General features: G+C 52.2%; 1 protein-coding gene across 1 annotated transcript; it reads right to left on the bottom strand.

Moving 5' to 3' along the window:
- Positions 1-361: 361 nt before the first annotated feature.
- On the bottom strand, positions 362-16646 carry LOC133353513 (pre-mRNA splicing regulator USH1G-like). Its single transcript, XM_061569813.1, has 2 exons — positions 16243-16646; positions 362-4769 (listed from the first exon to the last, which is right to left on the bottom strand). Exons 1-2 carry the CDS (start codon positions 16404-16406, stop codon positions 3521-3523), a joined length of 1413 nt encoding a protein of 470 aa, XP_061425797.1. The 5' UTR covers positions 16407-16646; the 3' UTR covers positions 362-3520.
- Between the last annotated feature and the right edge of the window lie 2073 nt (positions 16647-18719).

Below are 18719 nucleotides of genomic sequence, written 5' to 3' on the forward strand. Positions count from 1 at the left end.
TGGGAAGACGAATATCTCACAGTGCATGTACGTTGAACTTCTTCCGCGCCGTACGTAGCCAACCGTGCTAACCGACGAGAGGGGAGAAGTTCATGAAACTCGGCGTCGTTCTTCACTGGGAGGCCACCGCGGGGCCACTGGCGGTCCCTGGCGGCCTTCAGTGCGGCCCCTGACGTGCAGGCCCCCGACAAGACACACAGAGTGGCAACATCCCCCCCCATCGTCATCATCATCGTGCTGCTCTCAAACCCCCAATGGTTTCAAATGCGTGGCGGCCCCCCCTCACAACGCTGATGTCTTATCGGCGACAATCCCCCACCCCCCACCCCCCTCTGAAAATGAGTGACGAACACTGGTGCACATCAATTGGTATTGTTACACATTCCTAGGATGGCTATGGAAAAAACAAGACGTTTCTGGGCAGACCAGGACGGGTGGCAAACCTCGTGCCGCACCCTCGAGGTGAGCGGTGCCCCCCGGGGGCTATTGCGCAGCGCTCGCTACGCACAGCCCCTGAGCACCGCCGCGCGCTGTTTGGCAAAGTGTGTGTTTGGAACGCGAGGATGACACATTCCTGGTGTCCGCAGTGGGGCCATTCTGCAACTTCTTCCGCAGCACCAACCGCGCTAATCGGAGGTGCGGTGGGGAAGGACGGCAAACTAAACACGGTTAAGCAGCTCTCAGGGAATGGGTTTTCAACGCAGAAAAATTCCCTTGCTCATGCACTTGAGTGCTTGTTTCCTGTGCGGATAAATGCCGTGGGGCTTTTAGGTTTAACGCCTATATCAATTAAAACTCAGTAAAAAAATATTTAAACTTGAAATGACGTCACCTACGGCCGTGATGTTTAGTAACGCACATTGCCGCTCTCGTTGTCTGGCTTCCCTTAGTCGATTCCTGTGCAAACAATGCTTCCTGCAGTTGACATTGGTTCACGACGAACCACGATGAGAGGAAAAGTCATCTCATACAGACCCGAGCCGCGGTGGCGAGATGTTAACGACCTCCCCTGGTACAGAGGAGGTCGTGGGTTCGATTCCGATCCTGATGCCTTTATATTTGGAGTTTGCATGTCCCTCTCCCCGTGGTCGCGTGGATTTTTCTCCACAGTCCTCCGGTGTTTCCCTCTACATTTAGAATCAACGTGCGTTCATAGTGTTTGGCTGCTACTATACATTTCCACGTGAAAAGCCATTCCGTTGAGCTATCATTTTCGTGCCAGGTCGCTTCTGAACAAGAGCCATAGAGCTCAGTAGCGGGCCTTACCTCGTAAAATAAAAATAAACTGTTTCGTTCAATTTCCTCCTCCCTCATTGCGACGTTCCTGCTTGACAGCAAATGCATGTTTGTCCTCTCACCTTCGCTGCATCTCGCAAGGGCATGACAGAGCCTAAAATAAGCGGGCAAACTCTGGTCGTAAATCCCGAAATTAACTTTTTACTTCGCATTAAAATACGGAGCCCGAACAGCGTGGCTGCCCGGGTTTGGTTTACGAGACGTTCCTCGTAGTAAATGTGAATAACTGCCCGAGGTGGGAAGCGGATTTTCTCCGAAGGCCGAGCACAGACAATCAAGGAGCCCTTGAGAAGACTACAACATATGTTTACGTGCGCACGGTAATTGACAACGGCCTATGTTTGAGGTTGGGTTTTTTTCTTTCTCCTAAGTCTTCGAGGGTTGTTGTCCATCACGATCTTTAGGAGCATCACAAAGCCACACAACACCCACCCACTGCACGTAGCGCCTCATCGATAATTGTCGTGCAAGTTGAAGCTTCGCAAAGCGTGTCCGCAGGACTCTCAGCACACTTTGCATGGCAAGAAGACGTCGCCTTTTCTCTCGCGTCCCCCGCGCACAGCCTCGTGATGTGTTGTTCAACCCTTTCCCGTCCCGATGACGTACGTGTACGTACGTGTACGTCATCCGTTTTTCTTCCAATTCCGTCCCGATGACGTGCGTGTATGTCATCGGGACGGACGTGTACGTCATCAAAAAGAAAACCGGATGAAAAACTACAACGAAATAACTTTATCAGTACCGAGGCTCCCCACAAGGCCACGCTGGGGGGAGGGCGTGTGGCACAGGTTGGCCCCGGCTGCCATAGAGTGGCGGCGGTCGTGTCACTACGGTTCTCTGCGGTGAGTAACGACGTCCTTAAAAACGACGGCGCTACTACGCCTCTCTTAATAATAATGTAATGCTGAGCCGTTTTCCTCCTGCCGCCTGCCATTTGCGCCCGAGCGACTTTGCGCTGCCCAACCCTTCTCAAGGCTGCGTGCGGAGCGCTTGCAACCGCCTCGACGTCATCTGGACATGCGAAGCATGCTGGGGATGCCTGTTATGTTTAGCTATTGAAGATTCCCGTTTTTGTTGTTTGCTGCCTACCACTGAATATCATCGTCGCGTTTTCTGACCCTGCATGCTTCTGTATATGGCTGCTAACCACCCGTCCACTACTCGAGGATATTGGTGATAAAATAGCTTCGTAGCTCATCGGATTCCTGCTGCTGCTGTAGTCTAAATAAAGATTCTGATTGATCCTGACTCGCTTCTCTGTCTGGACCAGGGGGTCAGCAGCCTGCGGCTCTGGAGCTGCACGCGGCTCCTTAAGAGGGCCGTTAATGAAGGAGCGCCACCGTCTCATGTTCATCCACATTGCATTGCGGCTCTTTAAATATTGAGTTGTTTGTTCACTTTACGAATTCGAGACGAATGTCTCCCCTTGTTCCCTGCTCTGGACAGAGTGCCGGCATGCAGTCGGCGCCCTGACCTGTTCCGTGGACCGAGAGGGCAGCTGAGGCAGCGGCCAGCCGGTGCTTGGCTGAGGCCTGCACGTTCCAAGGCCCCCTGTCTCTCCGTCTCTCTCTGTCTGTCTGTCCTCCACATTGCTGCATTGCACACGTGCCTACTCACGCTCGCCCACGCGTGGGATCGAGCCTCTTGCGAGAGAAAAAACCGCGGTTGGCAATTGACCCCTCGCTATCTGCGAGGAGAGACACAGCAAGACGATGCAAATGCCACCACGTATGTTTTAACGCTTACTAAAAATACACTTTTTCAGAAGCGACCTGGCCATTACAAATTATAGATCAACGAAGCGGCTTATCGTCACGTGTAAATTTATAGCAGCCGAAATCTCTCAATGCACATTGATTCTAAATGTGGAGAGAAAAATCTCAGGACACGCTGACTCCAAATATACAGTAGGCATCAGGGTCGTAATGGAACCGACGACCTCCTGTATATCAGGAGAGGTAGTTAACATCTCGCCGCCGTGACGCCCCATGCATGCCGTCAACGCGAAGGGAGCTTGCTCCTGTCGACGCGTCACGCCTGGGCCACGCCGCGTGAGTGCGCGTGTGCGTGGCCAAGCGGCTGCCCACCGGATTGCGAGTCCCGTGTGACCATGAACACCGCCGTGTCAGCCTCCACGAAGAATCCAAATCGGTTTCATCCGCAAAAAAATCCGATGAGCTACGAAGCTCGTGGGACCGCTCGCAATTGCCAAGCGAGCCTCCGCTCAGAGCGCGGTGTCCTCAACTTTGGCGGGCCCCAGCAGGGCGGCTTTCCTCCTCTCCACGCCCTCCAGGATCTTCTTGCGGGGACCGAGCGGCAGGTTGATGCTCTTGAGCTCCTCGTCCGAGCACAGGGTGAGCGCCTCCAGGTCGATGTGCTCCTGCCTGAACAGGGACGCGAACTCGCTCATGTGCAGCGAGGCGAGGAAGCTCTCGAGCGGCGTCGTCTCCGTGGTGTCCGGGTCGTCCAGCGCCACGTCCTCGTCGTCCCATGGCAGCTCCTCCGTGCTCCTCTCGCGCAGGCTCCCGGCGCTGCCGATGCTCTCGTTGGCGCTCGCCGAGCGCGCCGGATTTCCCTTCGGCTCGACGCCGACGCCGGGGCCGCTGGAGCTCCGGCGGCGGAGCTCCTCCCCGTCGCGTTCGGCGCCGATGTCGAAGAGGCCGCCCGTCACGTAGTTCCTGCGGAAGACCATGGTGCCCAGGCCGGGCCGGTTGAACAGCGAGTCGTGGCCCGAGTCGTTGCTCGCCTCCGAGTTGACGCCCGACTCCGTGTACACGTCCGAGGCGCTGTCCGCGCGGAACATGTCTCGCACGTGCCGGCGCGGCGCGTCCTTGGGCTGCAGCGGCGCCGGGTAGGTGCCCTGCTTGACGATCATCACCTCGTTGCCCAGCTGCAGGCCCGAGAGCGAGCGCACGCTCTTGCGGCCGTCCGCGTAGATCTTGAACTGCCCGTCCAGCTGCTTCTTCTTCTCCACCTTCTTCTGCATCCTGGTCTTGCCCTTGGCCGTGGCGTTGGGCCCCACGGTCGCGGGGAACGGCAGCGAGGAGACGGTGCCCGCCTGGCTCGCCCTGCGGCTCGCCGAGCTGCCCGAGAAGCTGGAGAAGCTGGTGGCGTCCGTCGAGTCGGCGGGCGCCTCCTTGCGGTGCTTGCGCTCCATGCGCTCGTGGTGCTTGCGCTGCAGCTTGGCGCACTCCTTGATCCTCTTCTCGGCCTCCTTGAAGGCGCGCTCCTTCAGCTTGGAGACCATCTTGGGGTTGAGGCTCGTCTGCTTCGCCGCGATCGAGTCGAGGTAGCGCACGCATTCCATGTGGCCCTTCATGGCGGCCATCTCCAGCGGGGTGTGGTAGTCGTTGTCCAGGCACCAGACGTTGGCCCCGAAGGAGATGAGGAAGGTGAGGCAGTCGAGGTGGCCGTTGGCCCCGGCCAGGTGCAGGGGCGTGTTCCCCCAAATGTCGCATTTGTCCGGGTCGCCCCTGCGCGGACAACGGAAGGGAGGGAATGTTGTACGAGGACGTAGCAGAATATACGAGCGACGTGTTACAGGGAACGCGTAAAATGAACGTACAGGCAAAGTCTCCCCTTCCCCCGCCGCCGCCGAACGTGGGGGTTAAGTTCCTGGAAAATGCCGCGTTGGGGAAAACCGCGTTGGACAAATAATAGACCTGGTGGGAAAATTAGGATTCCTGGGTCCGAGCTGCTCACCCCCTCCCTGTTTGTTGAACTAATTCTACACGAGGAATTGTTCTCACTGATGCTGAGTCGCTCTCCATCTCTTGTGCGCACACTCCTTATTTTTCAATTTCACCTCGACGCAAATCGCCAGTCCCCAGAATTCCCAGCCCAACGCTCGCCTCTGACACTGTCACGCGAACCTCGATGGTTCGCCCTCTCGACTCACGTTCTCAACGAGGTGCACATGGCAATGCGTGTGAATGCACCGTGTGCGTTGGGTGTGCGACATTATCACACGGGGGAAAAAAAGTAACAAAAACACACACACACTCACATACGTGGTAAATGAATCATAGATACCTCTTGCGATGGATCAAGTCTGTGTGGTTAAATGCAGACTTGATTACTTGCAAAAGTGTATCTATTTCCAGAAAGGCTAAAACCTATTCTTATTTTTTCATACTTTGATACTGACAAAACATGTCCCGCAGATATAACTCCTGAACCCGAGCTGTGAGGTTTCTGAAACTTGCATTGTCTCTGTGTTGTTCGCAGTTTGGCGCTCTCTGGCGTAGGACAATCAGTGTCAAAGACAATGCTCACACTATTATCCGAGCACGTTTTTTTGCATGTTTCGCCACAAGTACGTGTGGTGAATACGGACTCGATTCACCGCAAAAAGGTGTCTATTTGGTCTTAGAGCTTCTTCACACCTCTTGTTTGATTGTCAGAAAGGGTAAAACCTGCTCTGATATTTTTCATACTTTGATGCCAGCCAAACAAAGAAAGGTCCCATAGACGTAGGGCAGTCTCGCAGAATACGCCGGAAACCACGTGTGCATGTTGAACTTCGTTTGCACCGCACGTGGTTCCACCCGCATGCGCGTGGAACCACGTGTTGGACTTCGGTCAAGATGCATTTCACAGCCGTGGTTAGTAGAGAGGCCGCGGTGAGTGACTCGGTGAGTGACCTGGTGAGTGACGTCACTCGGGTGAGTGACAACTCCGATGAGTGACAACTCTGGTGAGTGACGTCACTCCGGTGAGTGACAACTCTGGTGAGTGACGTGACTCTGGTGAGTGACGTCACTCTGGTGAGTGACAACTCTGGTGAGTGACGTCACTCTGGTGAGTGAGAACTCCGCGTTGCTCGGTCCCCTCGTGTTCGACGCAGTTATCCACGCGCATGGGGACGCAGGCCGCAGCGTTCTCAACTCCAGTCCAACTTTGGGACTCTTGCCGCCAGAGACTGGCACGCGCCGAAAACAGCTGCGGACATCAACAACAACAACGGGGTTCACATACCCCATCTCGTGTGCTGTTGGGTTTTACGCAACGGTAAAAAAATAAAACAGTAAGAAAAAAATTATAACGAAAATTAATTTTTTTTTAAATTGTTTAAAAAAAGTCACGATTTTTTTTACAAAATTGTAAAGAAATTGGTAACAAATTGAAAATGAATATTACATCAAAAATGATAGTAAAAAATAAAAGAAAAAAGACCCAATTCGAGTGCCGTTCGTCTTAATGCGTCTCATGCTTCATTGCACGAATTGAATTTGTTGTCATTTAGTGGTGAGAGTCATAAAGGTCAGGAGGCAATTTTGAGTGACAATAAAACATCTCCCAATTTGCCCCCCCCCCCCCCCCGAGGATTAGTTTACAAGCGGACATTTGGTTTGTTAATGGCTTTAAGGTCAACGTAAAAAAATAATATATTGAACTGTCAACGATTCCGAAATTGGCTGTTTTTACGACCATCCAATGGGTTCACGGCGGTCGGTCTCCACCAAAGACCCTGGACGGTGACCCCACTGCCAACCAGAGCAAACGCTTCAGGTCCCAAGCAGCTTCAAAGGGGCCCTGGATTCATGATTTAAAAACAACCACACAGCACAAGGGTGTGGGGCGTGGGGGGGGGTTATTTTTTATAATAGGGGTTTTCCCCTATATTTTGATAATAATAGGGCTTTTCCCTTTTTTTCTGGCAACAAAACTGAAACCGTTTTACAAGGATTCATGTCTGCATTAACCACAATACTTGCAGTCAAAATGCAAACAAAAAACACACCATGATAATATATGCATTGTCCTTGAAACTGATTTTTGTTTACATTTTGACTGTAAGTATTGTGGTTAATGCAGACATGAATCCTTGTAAAAATGTTTCAGTTTTGCTGCCAAAAAAGTGGAAAAACCCCATTATAAAATGTTGGTACTGGCAAAGGAGGTCTAATGATGGGTATATTTTCGCTTACTGGTTCTATTTCTCGGCTTTGTTGTGCCTGACTTAATCAATTCCCCAGTGGGTATTTATTGCCTCGACTTGGAAGCCCGAAGGCCCGGGGGTTCTGTTGCCTTCTCGACAGCGTCAGCTTGCGGAGTTTACGATCAGTAAAAGTTTATTTTAGCAGGAGGACCGAGGGAAGGTTGTCTCCCTCCTGGTTGACTGCAAGCGTCTCACCGATTTCAGCCTGTGAAGTCCCGGGGTTCAACCTTCCACGGGGGAAAAAACTAAAGACAACCCTCGCCCACCTGAGGGTCAGGCCACGGGGCTAGATGTTGACTACCTCGCCTGGTATGCAGGAAGTCGTGGGTTCGGTCCCGACCCTGACGCCTGCTGCTGTGTATTTGTGTGGATTTTTCTCCGGGTCCCCCGGGTTTTCCCTCCACATTTATAAACAACAGCGTCACGCTTTTAGAGTATTTGGCTGCTGCTATAAATGTCCACGTGATGATGATAAGCCACTTCGTTGAGCTCTCATTTGTGATAGCCAGGTCGCTTCTGATCAAATAACTATATAGCTCAGGGGACCTTACCTGGTAAAAATAAAAATAAATAGTTTAGTTTAAATGTTTGCAGACACTTGCCCCACAGAAAGACCGCGAGAAGCACCCCAAATTGTGACTACGGCCACCACCCAAGTCAGACGATGGCCCCATTCTACCGAACTCCTGCCCCTGAGAGATGCATTCGTGGGGGCATAGCGACCCCACTCACTCTGCCTCCTCGCATGAAAGCCGTTGAAGGGATTGCGAACCTTGACATCAATCTGCAGCCGCTTCTCCAGCCGTACGAGGAGGAGGAGGAGGGAGAAGTCGACCACCAAACATCAGCTCCAAATCCAAATCCATTTATCTTCCCTACATCGCTCTTCTCATTTCACCCCAGTTACGCCTCGTTTTTGGCTACATGTATTCGTCTTATCTCACTACATGTGTATCTCTCGTTAACATCTCTTCTGCCATCACCGCTGGGAAGGGGGGAGCGAGGGGTGTAGGGGCTTGGGGATTGAGGGCTCCCAGGGGGGCCCGCACCACAGCACTCGACAAAGTCGCCCTCGTCACACACAAAGCGCTCGTTACAAACGAACCACAATCTGTCGCTGATCTCGTCAAGGAGCGTAAAGCATCATCACGCGAACGACGCTCATCCTCGAAGCAGCAGCGGCAGCCGCTTTTGGCTCAGCCATCGAACAAAGGCGGTGGTCACCGCATCATCGCGCGCTTTCAGATGCGCTTCTGTGGCCGTCTGGAACGCTCTTCCTTCCGATATTAGGAAGCTACTGGAGCTATGCACGTTTACATCATCTACATTAACAAACTCATTTCTTTAGAACTGATTTTTGTGTTAATTTGTTGTCCTTCCCCCGGCACCTCCGATTATAACGCTTGGCCTACGTATGGTGCGAAAGAAGTTCAACGTACGTACACACATACACACAGGATGTCACACTGTGCATTGAAAGGGATGCGGGAGAGGAAGGGGCTTAGGGATTTAAGTCCCTGCGTTTGACCTTCCACGAAGCTCGTGGTCCACCCTCAACCGCATCCACTGCACAAACCATGGCAGTAGATGCGGGTTGCCTGATGATGCACAAATGGGAAATTAAAACCCTCCAGCAGTAGAAGCGTGCGACCGTGGTCATCCAGAACAGAGACCGTGCAACGTGTAACGACGCAACGCCCCGATCCGCAAATCCGAAGGGGACACCACAGCGACGATTCACTACTCCGCTGCTGCTCCTGACGCGGCTGCCTGGGCTTGACCACCTATACGTGGCATTGCAGTCCGTCGCTCTGCGCCCACATCAGCAGCAGCCGCACCGCAACAAGAAGTAGAATAAGGGGTTTAGCGCTGCGAGTGAGGCCAGCACCACAGCACTCAGACTGGGCCACACGCGCCACTTCTGTAAAACTGCACTGTCCCCCACGCTCGCCCACTGAAAAGCCAGGAGTTTGTTTTCGTGGGTTATCAATTACGAGCTCATTCATTTTTAACGTGCGGGACCCGCCGGGTGCACGGGGGGGCGGGAGAGGTGGCAAGCGTTCACCGCGGCCAACCAGGCCTCCCAGGAAAGAAACGTGATCGCCTCTTCAATGGTTCAATTTACACTTCAACGGAGGAGGCTTTTGGGACTTGCAAATTAAAACTAAGATAAACTACTGCTATAATTTAGTTGTTGTGTACCAGGTCAGGCCCTCCACTGAGCTATACGGCTCCTATTCCAGAAGCGAACCCGGGCTGATCACAAATGATGGCTCGGCGATGATCGCGGCTTGATCGTCGCGTGGAGATTCGTGGGCGGCAGCCGGATACTCCAAAGGCGTGGATGTTGTCTCTAAAATGGGATCTGGTAGGAGGGCAAACAACAAAAACCTGGTAGTTAATGGCCCCACGCACTGCTGGGGGAGGCGCTTGGGGTGGTTGTGTGTGACTACGCTGGCGGCGTGAATGTTTTATGCTGCATTTTAATTTTTCGGTGTCGCCGTCTCGCGCCCGGGACATCATTGAGGGATTCGAGTGATATGGCCGTGAGTCAAGTCGGGGGGTTGGCTGCGGTTCTAGGCTGCTGGATTTATGATGACCCTTTGCCACACACACGCGTACAAGTCTGAATAAACAGCAGCTAAAGACAAATACAAAAGACCCCCTCCCGTGTAGCCTTGACAGACTGTTGGAGCAAGTGCCGTTAGCGAGTGGCACCTACGAAGGGCGGCACGGCACACGAGGAGGGTGGGTGGCCAGCACCACGCCCGGCCGTCTTTGTCTCCCCAGTGGCGATGTTTAACACACCACGGCAGGTACTCATTTGAGGCTGAGTCGATCTATGGGAGGCCCGTGACCGGTTCAAATAATCGTCGCCGGTGTTGGCCGTGAGCGGGAATCGAACTCGGGTGGCCGGGTTCCGAGCGCAGCGTCGCGCTAACCGCTGCACCACCGCTCCCCGTAGGCCCCCCTCTGCCGCCCACGACGTTTCTATGCACACAGGCGTAGCCCATGAGGTTGTCTGCAGCATTGTGTGCACGACAGAGTTCGTAAGGCATGGATTATTATTTTTGTTGTGACTCAACACACAGCAGCAGCAGTCACTGCCCCCTACTGGGACGAGCAATGCCCCAGGTCACTGGGAAATTAACAAAAAATAATCTCGCAATCATCAACAACGCTGTGCGTCCTTTTTAAAGGAAAGGGCCCCAAATCGGCGACGTTTCAGGCATTGGGCCCTCATCATAGCGCACAGAAAGCCCAGATAGGCCTCTCTATGTATGCGCCTATTTTTGAACTTTTGCTGTGAAGGCCACGGGGTTATTGACAAATAGCGCTGAGTGTTTTTTATTTATACTTATATGTATGAGGATCTTTTTTCGCACCAGACGGAGCCAACCGCGCTAATCGGAGGTGCGGGGGAAAGACAACAAACTAGATACAAAACCAGTTATAAAGAAACGAGTCTTAAATCTACCGGTAGATGATGATATAAAAGTGCATAACTCCCAGTGGCTTCCTAATACCGGAAGGAAGAGTGTTCCAGACGGCCGCAGCAGCGCATCTGACAGCGCCGCGCGACGATGCGGTGACCACCGCCTTTGTTCGATGGCTGAGCCAAAATCCGCAACCCCGAACACGCGTGTGCAACACTTTGCCACCGTTTGTTCAATTGTTTTGCTTGACAGCGTCCGCGTGTCTGATTTACTAGTAACAGCGGCCACCGTGCAAGTCCGCACTGATTGCAAACTCTCTTCCCCAGCCACGCTGGGGCCTCCCTCCTCGTGGCCATGATGAGTTTCCCCAAATGTGCCTCACCGTGCTTCTCCCACCGCTTCGCGTCGTCGTTGAGAGGGAGTGCTCTCGACAAGGGCGCAAATTCACGCAGCAGCATTTGCTCAGCGAGCCCGGCTCTGCTGATGAGACCTCGAAGGTCGAAACTGGCCCGGAGTTTGCTCGTTGAAACAAATGCTGCTTGATGAAATTGGTCTGGCAAGTCAATAGGCGGATGGACTAAAACAACATTTATGTACAATATATATACAAAGACAAGAGTCGCCTGTATAGCCTCAACAGACTGTTGGAGCAAGTGCTCTTAGAAAGAAAACGAGTGGTTGGGTGGCCAGCATCATGCCCGGCCGCCTTTGTCTCCCTAGTGCCGATGTTTACACATCGCACCAGGTACTCATTTGAGGCTGAGTCGACCTAGGGGAGGCCCAGGACCAGTTCCGTAATCGTCACCAGTGCTGGCCCTGAGCAGGAATCGAACTCGGGTCTTCGCCGGATTCATAGCGCAAAGCGCTAACCACTGCGCCACCGCTCCCCAGATAATATAATGTATATATATAAAACACAAAGATACCCCGTATAGCCTTGACAGACTGTTGGGGCAAAGTGTGGAGACACACAACGAATCTGCTTCGAAGAGAGATACGGGAGCAACCACTGGGGGACCACTTGCGTTAAAATGTGGGGCGCCACGGAGGCTAGGGGATGTTCATTACCTCGCCCGGTATACAGGAGGTTGAAAGGTTCGATCCTGCTGTATGTTTGGAGTTTGCGTCTCTCTCCCTATGGTCGCGTGTATATTTATCCGGGTGCTCCAGATTTTCCCTCCACATTTGGAATCAATGTGCGCTACAAATTTCCACGCGACAAGCCGCTTTGTTGAGCTATCATTTGTGATAGCCAAGTCGCTTCTGAAAAATAGCTATACAGCTCAGTGGGGGCTTGCCTGGTTAAAATAAAATAAACTAATTTAGTAGTTTAGTTTAATCCATAATCAAGGTTTTTTGGGTGAGATCATGTATAAATATAAATGTGTCGTTAAATCTGCCACCACCCGACACAGCCAATTAGTAAGGTTTGTCACGTACACAAAACATGGAGAAATCCTCCTCCTGTTTCGTTCTTAAGTTTAGTTTCACGTGGCCCTGGTTCGTCGTCCCGACGCAGCATCTTGGCAAGCGCCACTTACAACCGCGTTAACCTCCACCGCTGCCGCCACCACCTCCACCAGCACCACCGTCACCACCACCAGCACAGCCACCACCACTACTGTCACCACCACAAGCAGCACCACCACCACAACCGCCACCACCACCGCCACCACCACCACCACAGCCACCACAGCCACCACCGCCACCACCGCCACCACAGCCACCACCGCCACCACCGCCACCACCACCACCACCGCCACTGTCACCACCATCAGCAGCACCACCAACACAACCGCCACCACCACCGCCACCACCACCACAGCCACCACCGCCACCACCGCCACCACAGCCACCACAGCCGCCACCACCGCCACCACCACCGCCACCACCGCCACCGCCACCACCGCCACCACCAGCATCCTTAAACGACCACCGCGGTGGAGGGCCCGGCGCGGTGCCTCTATCGACGTGATCGACGAGGACGAAGTCTCTGTGCAACCAGCCGAGGGTGCTTGACGATGCGGATGCACTCGGCGCTGCACCCGGGCGGAGAGGAGAGGAGGGGGAGGAGGGGGGGGAGGGGTGGTGCTGTTTGTGGCTGACCATGCGGATCTTCTTGAAGTGAGTGTTCGCCCTCCCACCCCACTCCCCCCGGGGTCCCCAGCAGGCCTCCAATGACCCGACTCGCACAACTCTGGCCGTCGCCTGATGATGATGTCGTTGTTGTAACTACCGGCAACACGTCACGGTAATCGAATTAGAAATGTTTTGGGTTTACTCTCCAACGCACCGGTGTGCTGAATTAGTAACGTAATCGGCATATTTTGTTCACGTGACAACCCTTACTATTTGGATAAGCCCATCATCACGTCGGGGGTCGAAAAAGCAGACTACTTTCCGGGAAGTCATCTGAGTGCCGAGGTGGCGAGATGTTAACGACCTCGCCTGGCATGCAGGGGTCGTGGGTTCAATCCCGACCCTGACGATGCCTGCTGTATATTGGGAGTTTGCATGTCCCCTCTCTCCCTGCGGTTGCGTGGATTTTTTCCCCAGGTCCTCCCGTTTTTTCCTCCACATTTAGAATCAACATCGTGCGTTTACATAATTTGGTTGCTGTGAACTTTGACGTGATAAGCCACTTGATTGAGCTATCATTTGTGATAGCCAGGTCGCTTCTGGAAAAATATCTACATATGTAAGTGGGTCTTACCTGCTAAATGAAGTTAAATAGTTTTAATTTGTATTTGTCCTGGGAATGTGTAAAATCCACTGCTGGTTAAGAACAAAGTCAAGTGAATTTTTAATTTGCTTAAACACGTGACGCGTCTGGCACAAATCTGGCACTCAAAGCGCCAACAAATTTCGGCTATAGGAGACTTAAAAGTTATCAAGCCCAGACGGAAAAACACACACACTTATTCTTACGGAATATCAATGGGCAGCTTTACAACGTATGCCCCTCAATCACAGTGCCTGGTAATGTGACAGCTGGCGAGAAACACAGTCCTTCGAAGCAAGCCACGCTTTGCTTATATCCAAAGCAGTGTGCTTATGTTAGACGTTTTTTTTCCCTCCTTTCCTGCTCCCCACCCGTGTAATGTCAGCACGTGTTGCTTCATGAGCACTCTGCTTATGCAAGGTGTGCTTATATTCAGATTATGCTGGATAATCTTACAACGGAAACAAACTGAAACAAAAGCTCTCTCTTACCGACCTCTGGATGTATCATGTGTCATCTATTTTTGTGTCCAGCATTCCCGTCCCCAAGATCTTGGCGAGATATAGCACTGACAGCTGATGTAAATCCATAGATCATCATCAGCAGCAACATCCGCACCCATGGTTTATCCACTGCTGGATGGAGACTTCATCGACAGCGTGACCATCTATCACGATCTGACGATGCCAAAATCCATCTCGCTCCTGCACAAGAATTCATCTCATTGCTCCATCTCCTGCTGGCGGTCCTTCGGGGCACTTGCTCTGCTTCACGCAGTACTCTTCACTCGCACGATACAGGACACGCGTGCATTGCATTCCACCAGGAGTTGTATTTATTTATTCGGTGATGCCGCTGCCGCATTGATAGTGTTAATAAAGCTGTGGCCTTAAGAAGTATAATATACTTCATGACGTTTCGACCATATCGAAATCTACATTTCCCACGGCTGATTATAACATCATCTGTCACCTTGAGTGTGCGTATGTTTCAGGAGAGCTTTCAACAGCAACTTATGACCATGGCAGCAAAGGTTTACAGAGAGTTAATCTATAAAATGTGATCATTGCAATGCTCAACATCCTTGCAATTGTACATGGACACAATTATGTTAAAACTACAAATGTTTTTAGTTTTTATTTTACCAGGTAAGGCCCCACTGACCGAGGCAGTTCTTTTTCAGAAGCGACCTGGATATCACAAATGAGGGCCCAACGAAGTGGCTTATCATCATCACGTGGACATTTAGAGCAGTAGCCAAATACTCTAAACGCGTGGTGATGCCGATTCTAACTGTGGATGGATTAAACCGGAGGACCCGGAGAAAAACCCACGTGACCACTGGGAGAGAGAGACACGCAAACTCCAAATATACAGCAGGCATCGTCAGGGCCAGGATTGAACCCACGACCTCCTGCATACCAGGAGAGGTAGTTACTATCGCGCATTACTTAAAACATTACTTAAAACATTACTTAAAACATTACCTAAAACATTACCTAAAACATTACTTAAAACATTACTTAAAACATTACTTAAAACGTCACTTAACAGCAACGAATGGGGTGAGAGAGTGGTGGTGCAGTGGTTAGTGTGCACTGCGCTACGAACCCAGCCACGTGAGTTCCATTGCCATAACCGCGACTCACATCGGTGGCGAGTAATATCTTGAGCCCGTATCTGAACCCGTCACTGGGGTCGTCAGATAACCTCCATGACCCCCAAGGCATGGAGCGGCCTTCATCCAGCAGTGGATTGATAGAGGGCTATAAATGATGAGCATGTATGCACGTTTTATCACTGCAATTTGCCATGCCTTACCTGGTAAGATACAAACTAGTTTAATTACTGGCGAAACGTCGTACTCAGATTGTAAATGTCGCGGGTTTACTCTGCAACACACAAGCGGTGTGCTGTACTAGTAACGAATTGGCATGTTTTTTTTACTAACAAACCGTATCTAATTGGCTGTGTCGGGTGGTGGCGGGTTTAACGACACATTTCTATTTACGCGATCTAACCCAAAAAAATACATTATGTAAAACTGGTTGATAGTTTAGTTTAAGTCGGTTGAGAGTAATGCTCGCGATATTCGCGTTGCGGTTGACAGAGCAGACAATGTACCACGACGATTCTATTTTGTATTTCACCAACAGCAAGGCCATCACTGAGATGTACAGCTCTATTCCAGAAGCCACCTGGCCACAAACGAGAACGCTCCCCGATAGCGGCCAATCGTCACCACGTGGAAATTCATAGCAAGCAGTTAAATAATCTCACGGCGTGACGTTCATTCTAAACGTGGAGGGAGGCATTCAAACTACAAATATACCGCGGGCGTCAGCAGGGTCGCGCTCGAAAGCCACGACCTCCTGCAAACCAGACGAGGTAGTTAACATCCTGCCGGTAGATTCCACACGGGCACCGTAACCTGAACACAACTCGCACGCTGCACTCCGCTGTCCAGCACGCGGCCCGGGGCTCGTGTCGTGGTTTTCCGCACCCCACGAATCGGGGTTCGCATTTCAAGCGCCGAGCTTCAGGCGCGCTCTCTCGTTACCGTCGCACGCAAATTGTCAAAAGTCGCTCTCGCTCGCGGTGAACCGCGTCGATGCCACCGTTGTTGTATTCACCCATCCATCTATCTAGAAGGCATCGTCATTGTCTGGGTGCTGGAGTTTAGACAACTTTGTCCGAACGCGAAATTCTACAAACGTCAACGCGCGCACATCGCAAACCAGTCGCTCTCATTTCTCGCGAGCGGAGTTGTTTTTCTTGAGCCCGGGTTCCAGGAAAAAAAATATTTAAACAAGAAACACCACAATCACACAACAAGTCGCACTCACGCTCTGCTGACGATGAGCCGCAGGGCGTCCAAGTTGCCGTGGTACGCGGCCCACAGAGTCGGGGTCATGCCGTCCTCGTCCGGCGCATTTAAATCCTTTTTAGTCGCTTCTCTCAGGAGGTCGAGGTAGCCATCCCTGGCAGCCTTGTGGTACGTGTCGTTCATCCTTTACTCGTGCCAAATGTTGTTGTTTGTTTGTTGTTGTTGTTGCGTCCGTTGCGTAAACAAGCCGTCGCGGGAGGCGTCCGTGGCGTCTTTCAGAGGCGGCTCCTCGGCGGGGCATTGGCGGTGGAGTGGCTCATGACTCACACAACCGCTCTCCGTCTCTCTCTCTGGGGCTCCGTGTTCTCTCCGTCTCTCTCTCTGATGCTATTGCCCACCGCCAGGGGACGGCTTGTGTATGTGTGTGTGTGTCTGTGTGTGTGCCTGTGTGTGTGTCTCTGTGTGTGTGAAACAAATAAAAAAAAGAACGCGCCCTCGTCCACAATGCCGTTACGTCACACATCACCTCGTTGTCACGTGGCGGCTATCTCGTGTCGTCTCCGTCGTCTTTGTTCCCTGCCTGGGTGTGTGGGGGGGGGAGGATTAGGAGACACGGGCATTTAGTGAAACAGCACGAGCACTCAAACACCCCACACCGCACCACGTTCTCGCAGTTGAGTGTGTGTGTTGTCATTGTTGTTTTGTTGAACTTGGGGAGACTTAGAGAAGTGATGGCACGCTTCTGAGGATGTCCGCAGCATCGTTAGAGATGGCCTTGGCTTTGGGGAAGCCTTCATCCAGCAGTGGATTGACCATGGCTGATGGTGAAGATGATGATGGCAGTGCGAGTGTTTCAAAATTAATCCATTAATGGCCAAAAGCCATTTTTTATTAACAATGATTGTGATATTAACTTTGCTTGCTATGGGTAGCGATAGAGGTAGCGATAGAGGTAGCGGTTGTGATATGGGTAGTGATAGGGGTAGTGATAGGGGTTGTGATAGGGGTAGTGATAGGGATTGCGATAGGGATAGCGATAGGGGTAGGGGTTGTGATAGGGGTAGTGATAGGGGTGGTGGTAGGGGTGGTGGTAGGGGTAACGATAGGGGGTATTGGTAGGGGTGGTGACAGGGGTTGCGATAGGGGTATTGGTAGGGGTGGTGATAGGGGTATTGGTAGGGGTGGTGACAGGGGAAGCGATAGTGGTGGGGGCTAGGCAGCATCAGCAGGATGCTGCTACTTGGCTAGGAGAGACGTCTTGTCGGGCTAGGCAGTAGCAGCAATCTCTAACTTGTTAAGATGTTCACACACCACAAGGAATCAACGTCTCCATCAAGCACGCACGATATTCGTGGTGAACATGCAAACGGACTCTGGTGACATATGCATTGTGGCCGACACCAGAGACGGCCTTATTTTGGCCTCGCCGAGTCTCTCCCATCGCCCGCTGCACGTCTGATGAACGGCTTCTTCAGTCAGCCCCCATCGTCGTTCGACGCTTGAGGCTTCACAGGAGCGCTCTTCACTCACGTTCAAGGGGGGGGGGGGGCACGTTCGTCCATGAGACATCGTCAGTGTTGAGGGCCGCCACCCATTTGAAACCATTGGGTGGGTCAGTTTAACACGTCGTAAGGGCTTTCGCCACCGATATATGGGACTTGTTTTGGGGTTAGATCGCATCAATATAAATGTGGCTGTCGGATGATGAGGCTGGTGGTGGTTGTTGTTGTTGTGAAACGTCTCGGTACTCGAACTGTTAATGTTGTCGTGGTTTTACTCTCCAACACACAGCACTGGTTAGTGCTGAACCAGTCACGAATTGGCACGTTCTGTTTACGTGACAAACCTCACTAGTTGCCTGTGTCGGGTGGTGGCGGGTTTAACGACACATTTATATGCCGTCAATCTAACCCTAAAGCAACCTCTGTTATGGAAACCATTGGGGGTTTGACAGCAGCACGATGATGGTGATGATGGGGGGGGGTGTTGTCACTCTGTGTGTCTTGTCGGGGGCCTGCACGTCAGGGGCCGCGCTAAAGGTCACCAGGGGCCGCGCTAAAGGTCACCAGGGGCCGCGCTAAAGGTCACCAGGGGCCGCGCTAAAGGTCACCAGGGGTCGCGCTAAAGGTCACCAGGGGCCGCGCTAACGGTCACCAGGGGGTCGCCAGCGACTCTCGGCAGAGGCACTGCACAGGTTTATTATTGAGTCCTGCCCTCTGCTGGTGAGATGTGGGATGTCCTTATACTCATTTTCAACACTTTAAAAACACCTTGACCAGGTGAGGCCCACTGGGCTGTGTAGCTCTTTTTCAGAAGCGACCTGGCTCTCACAAATACATTACTGTGACATCGTATATAAATCAGCCCCCAGGCCTGTACTAAGAAGCTTGACCCAATTATTCACTCGGCCTTAAGATTTGCACTGAACTTCCCATATTGGACCCACCACTGCGATTTCTACATTGGGTCAAACTTAACATCTCTTCATGACCGACG

Source organism: Lethenteron reissneri, chromosome 44, assembly GCF_015708825.2.
Source record: "Lethenteron reissneri isolate LAM-NWPU_2019-01 chromosome 44, ASM1570882v1, whole genome shotgun sequence".
Classification (NCBI taxonomy): Eukaryota; Metazoa; Chordata; class Hyperoartia; order Petromyzontiformes; family Petromyzontidae; genus Lethenteron; species Lethenteron reissneri.

Coding starts and splice junctions, on each gene's coding strand:
- LOC133353513 (XM_061569813.1), bottom strand. CDS start 16,406: ATGAACGACACGTACCACAAGGCTGCCAGGGATGGCTACCTCGACCTC. Junction 4,770..16,242: donor CGGCTCATCGTCAGCAGAGC/GTGAGTGCGACT, acceptor TTGTCCGCGCAG/GGGCGACCCGGACAAATGCG.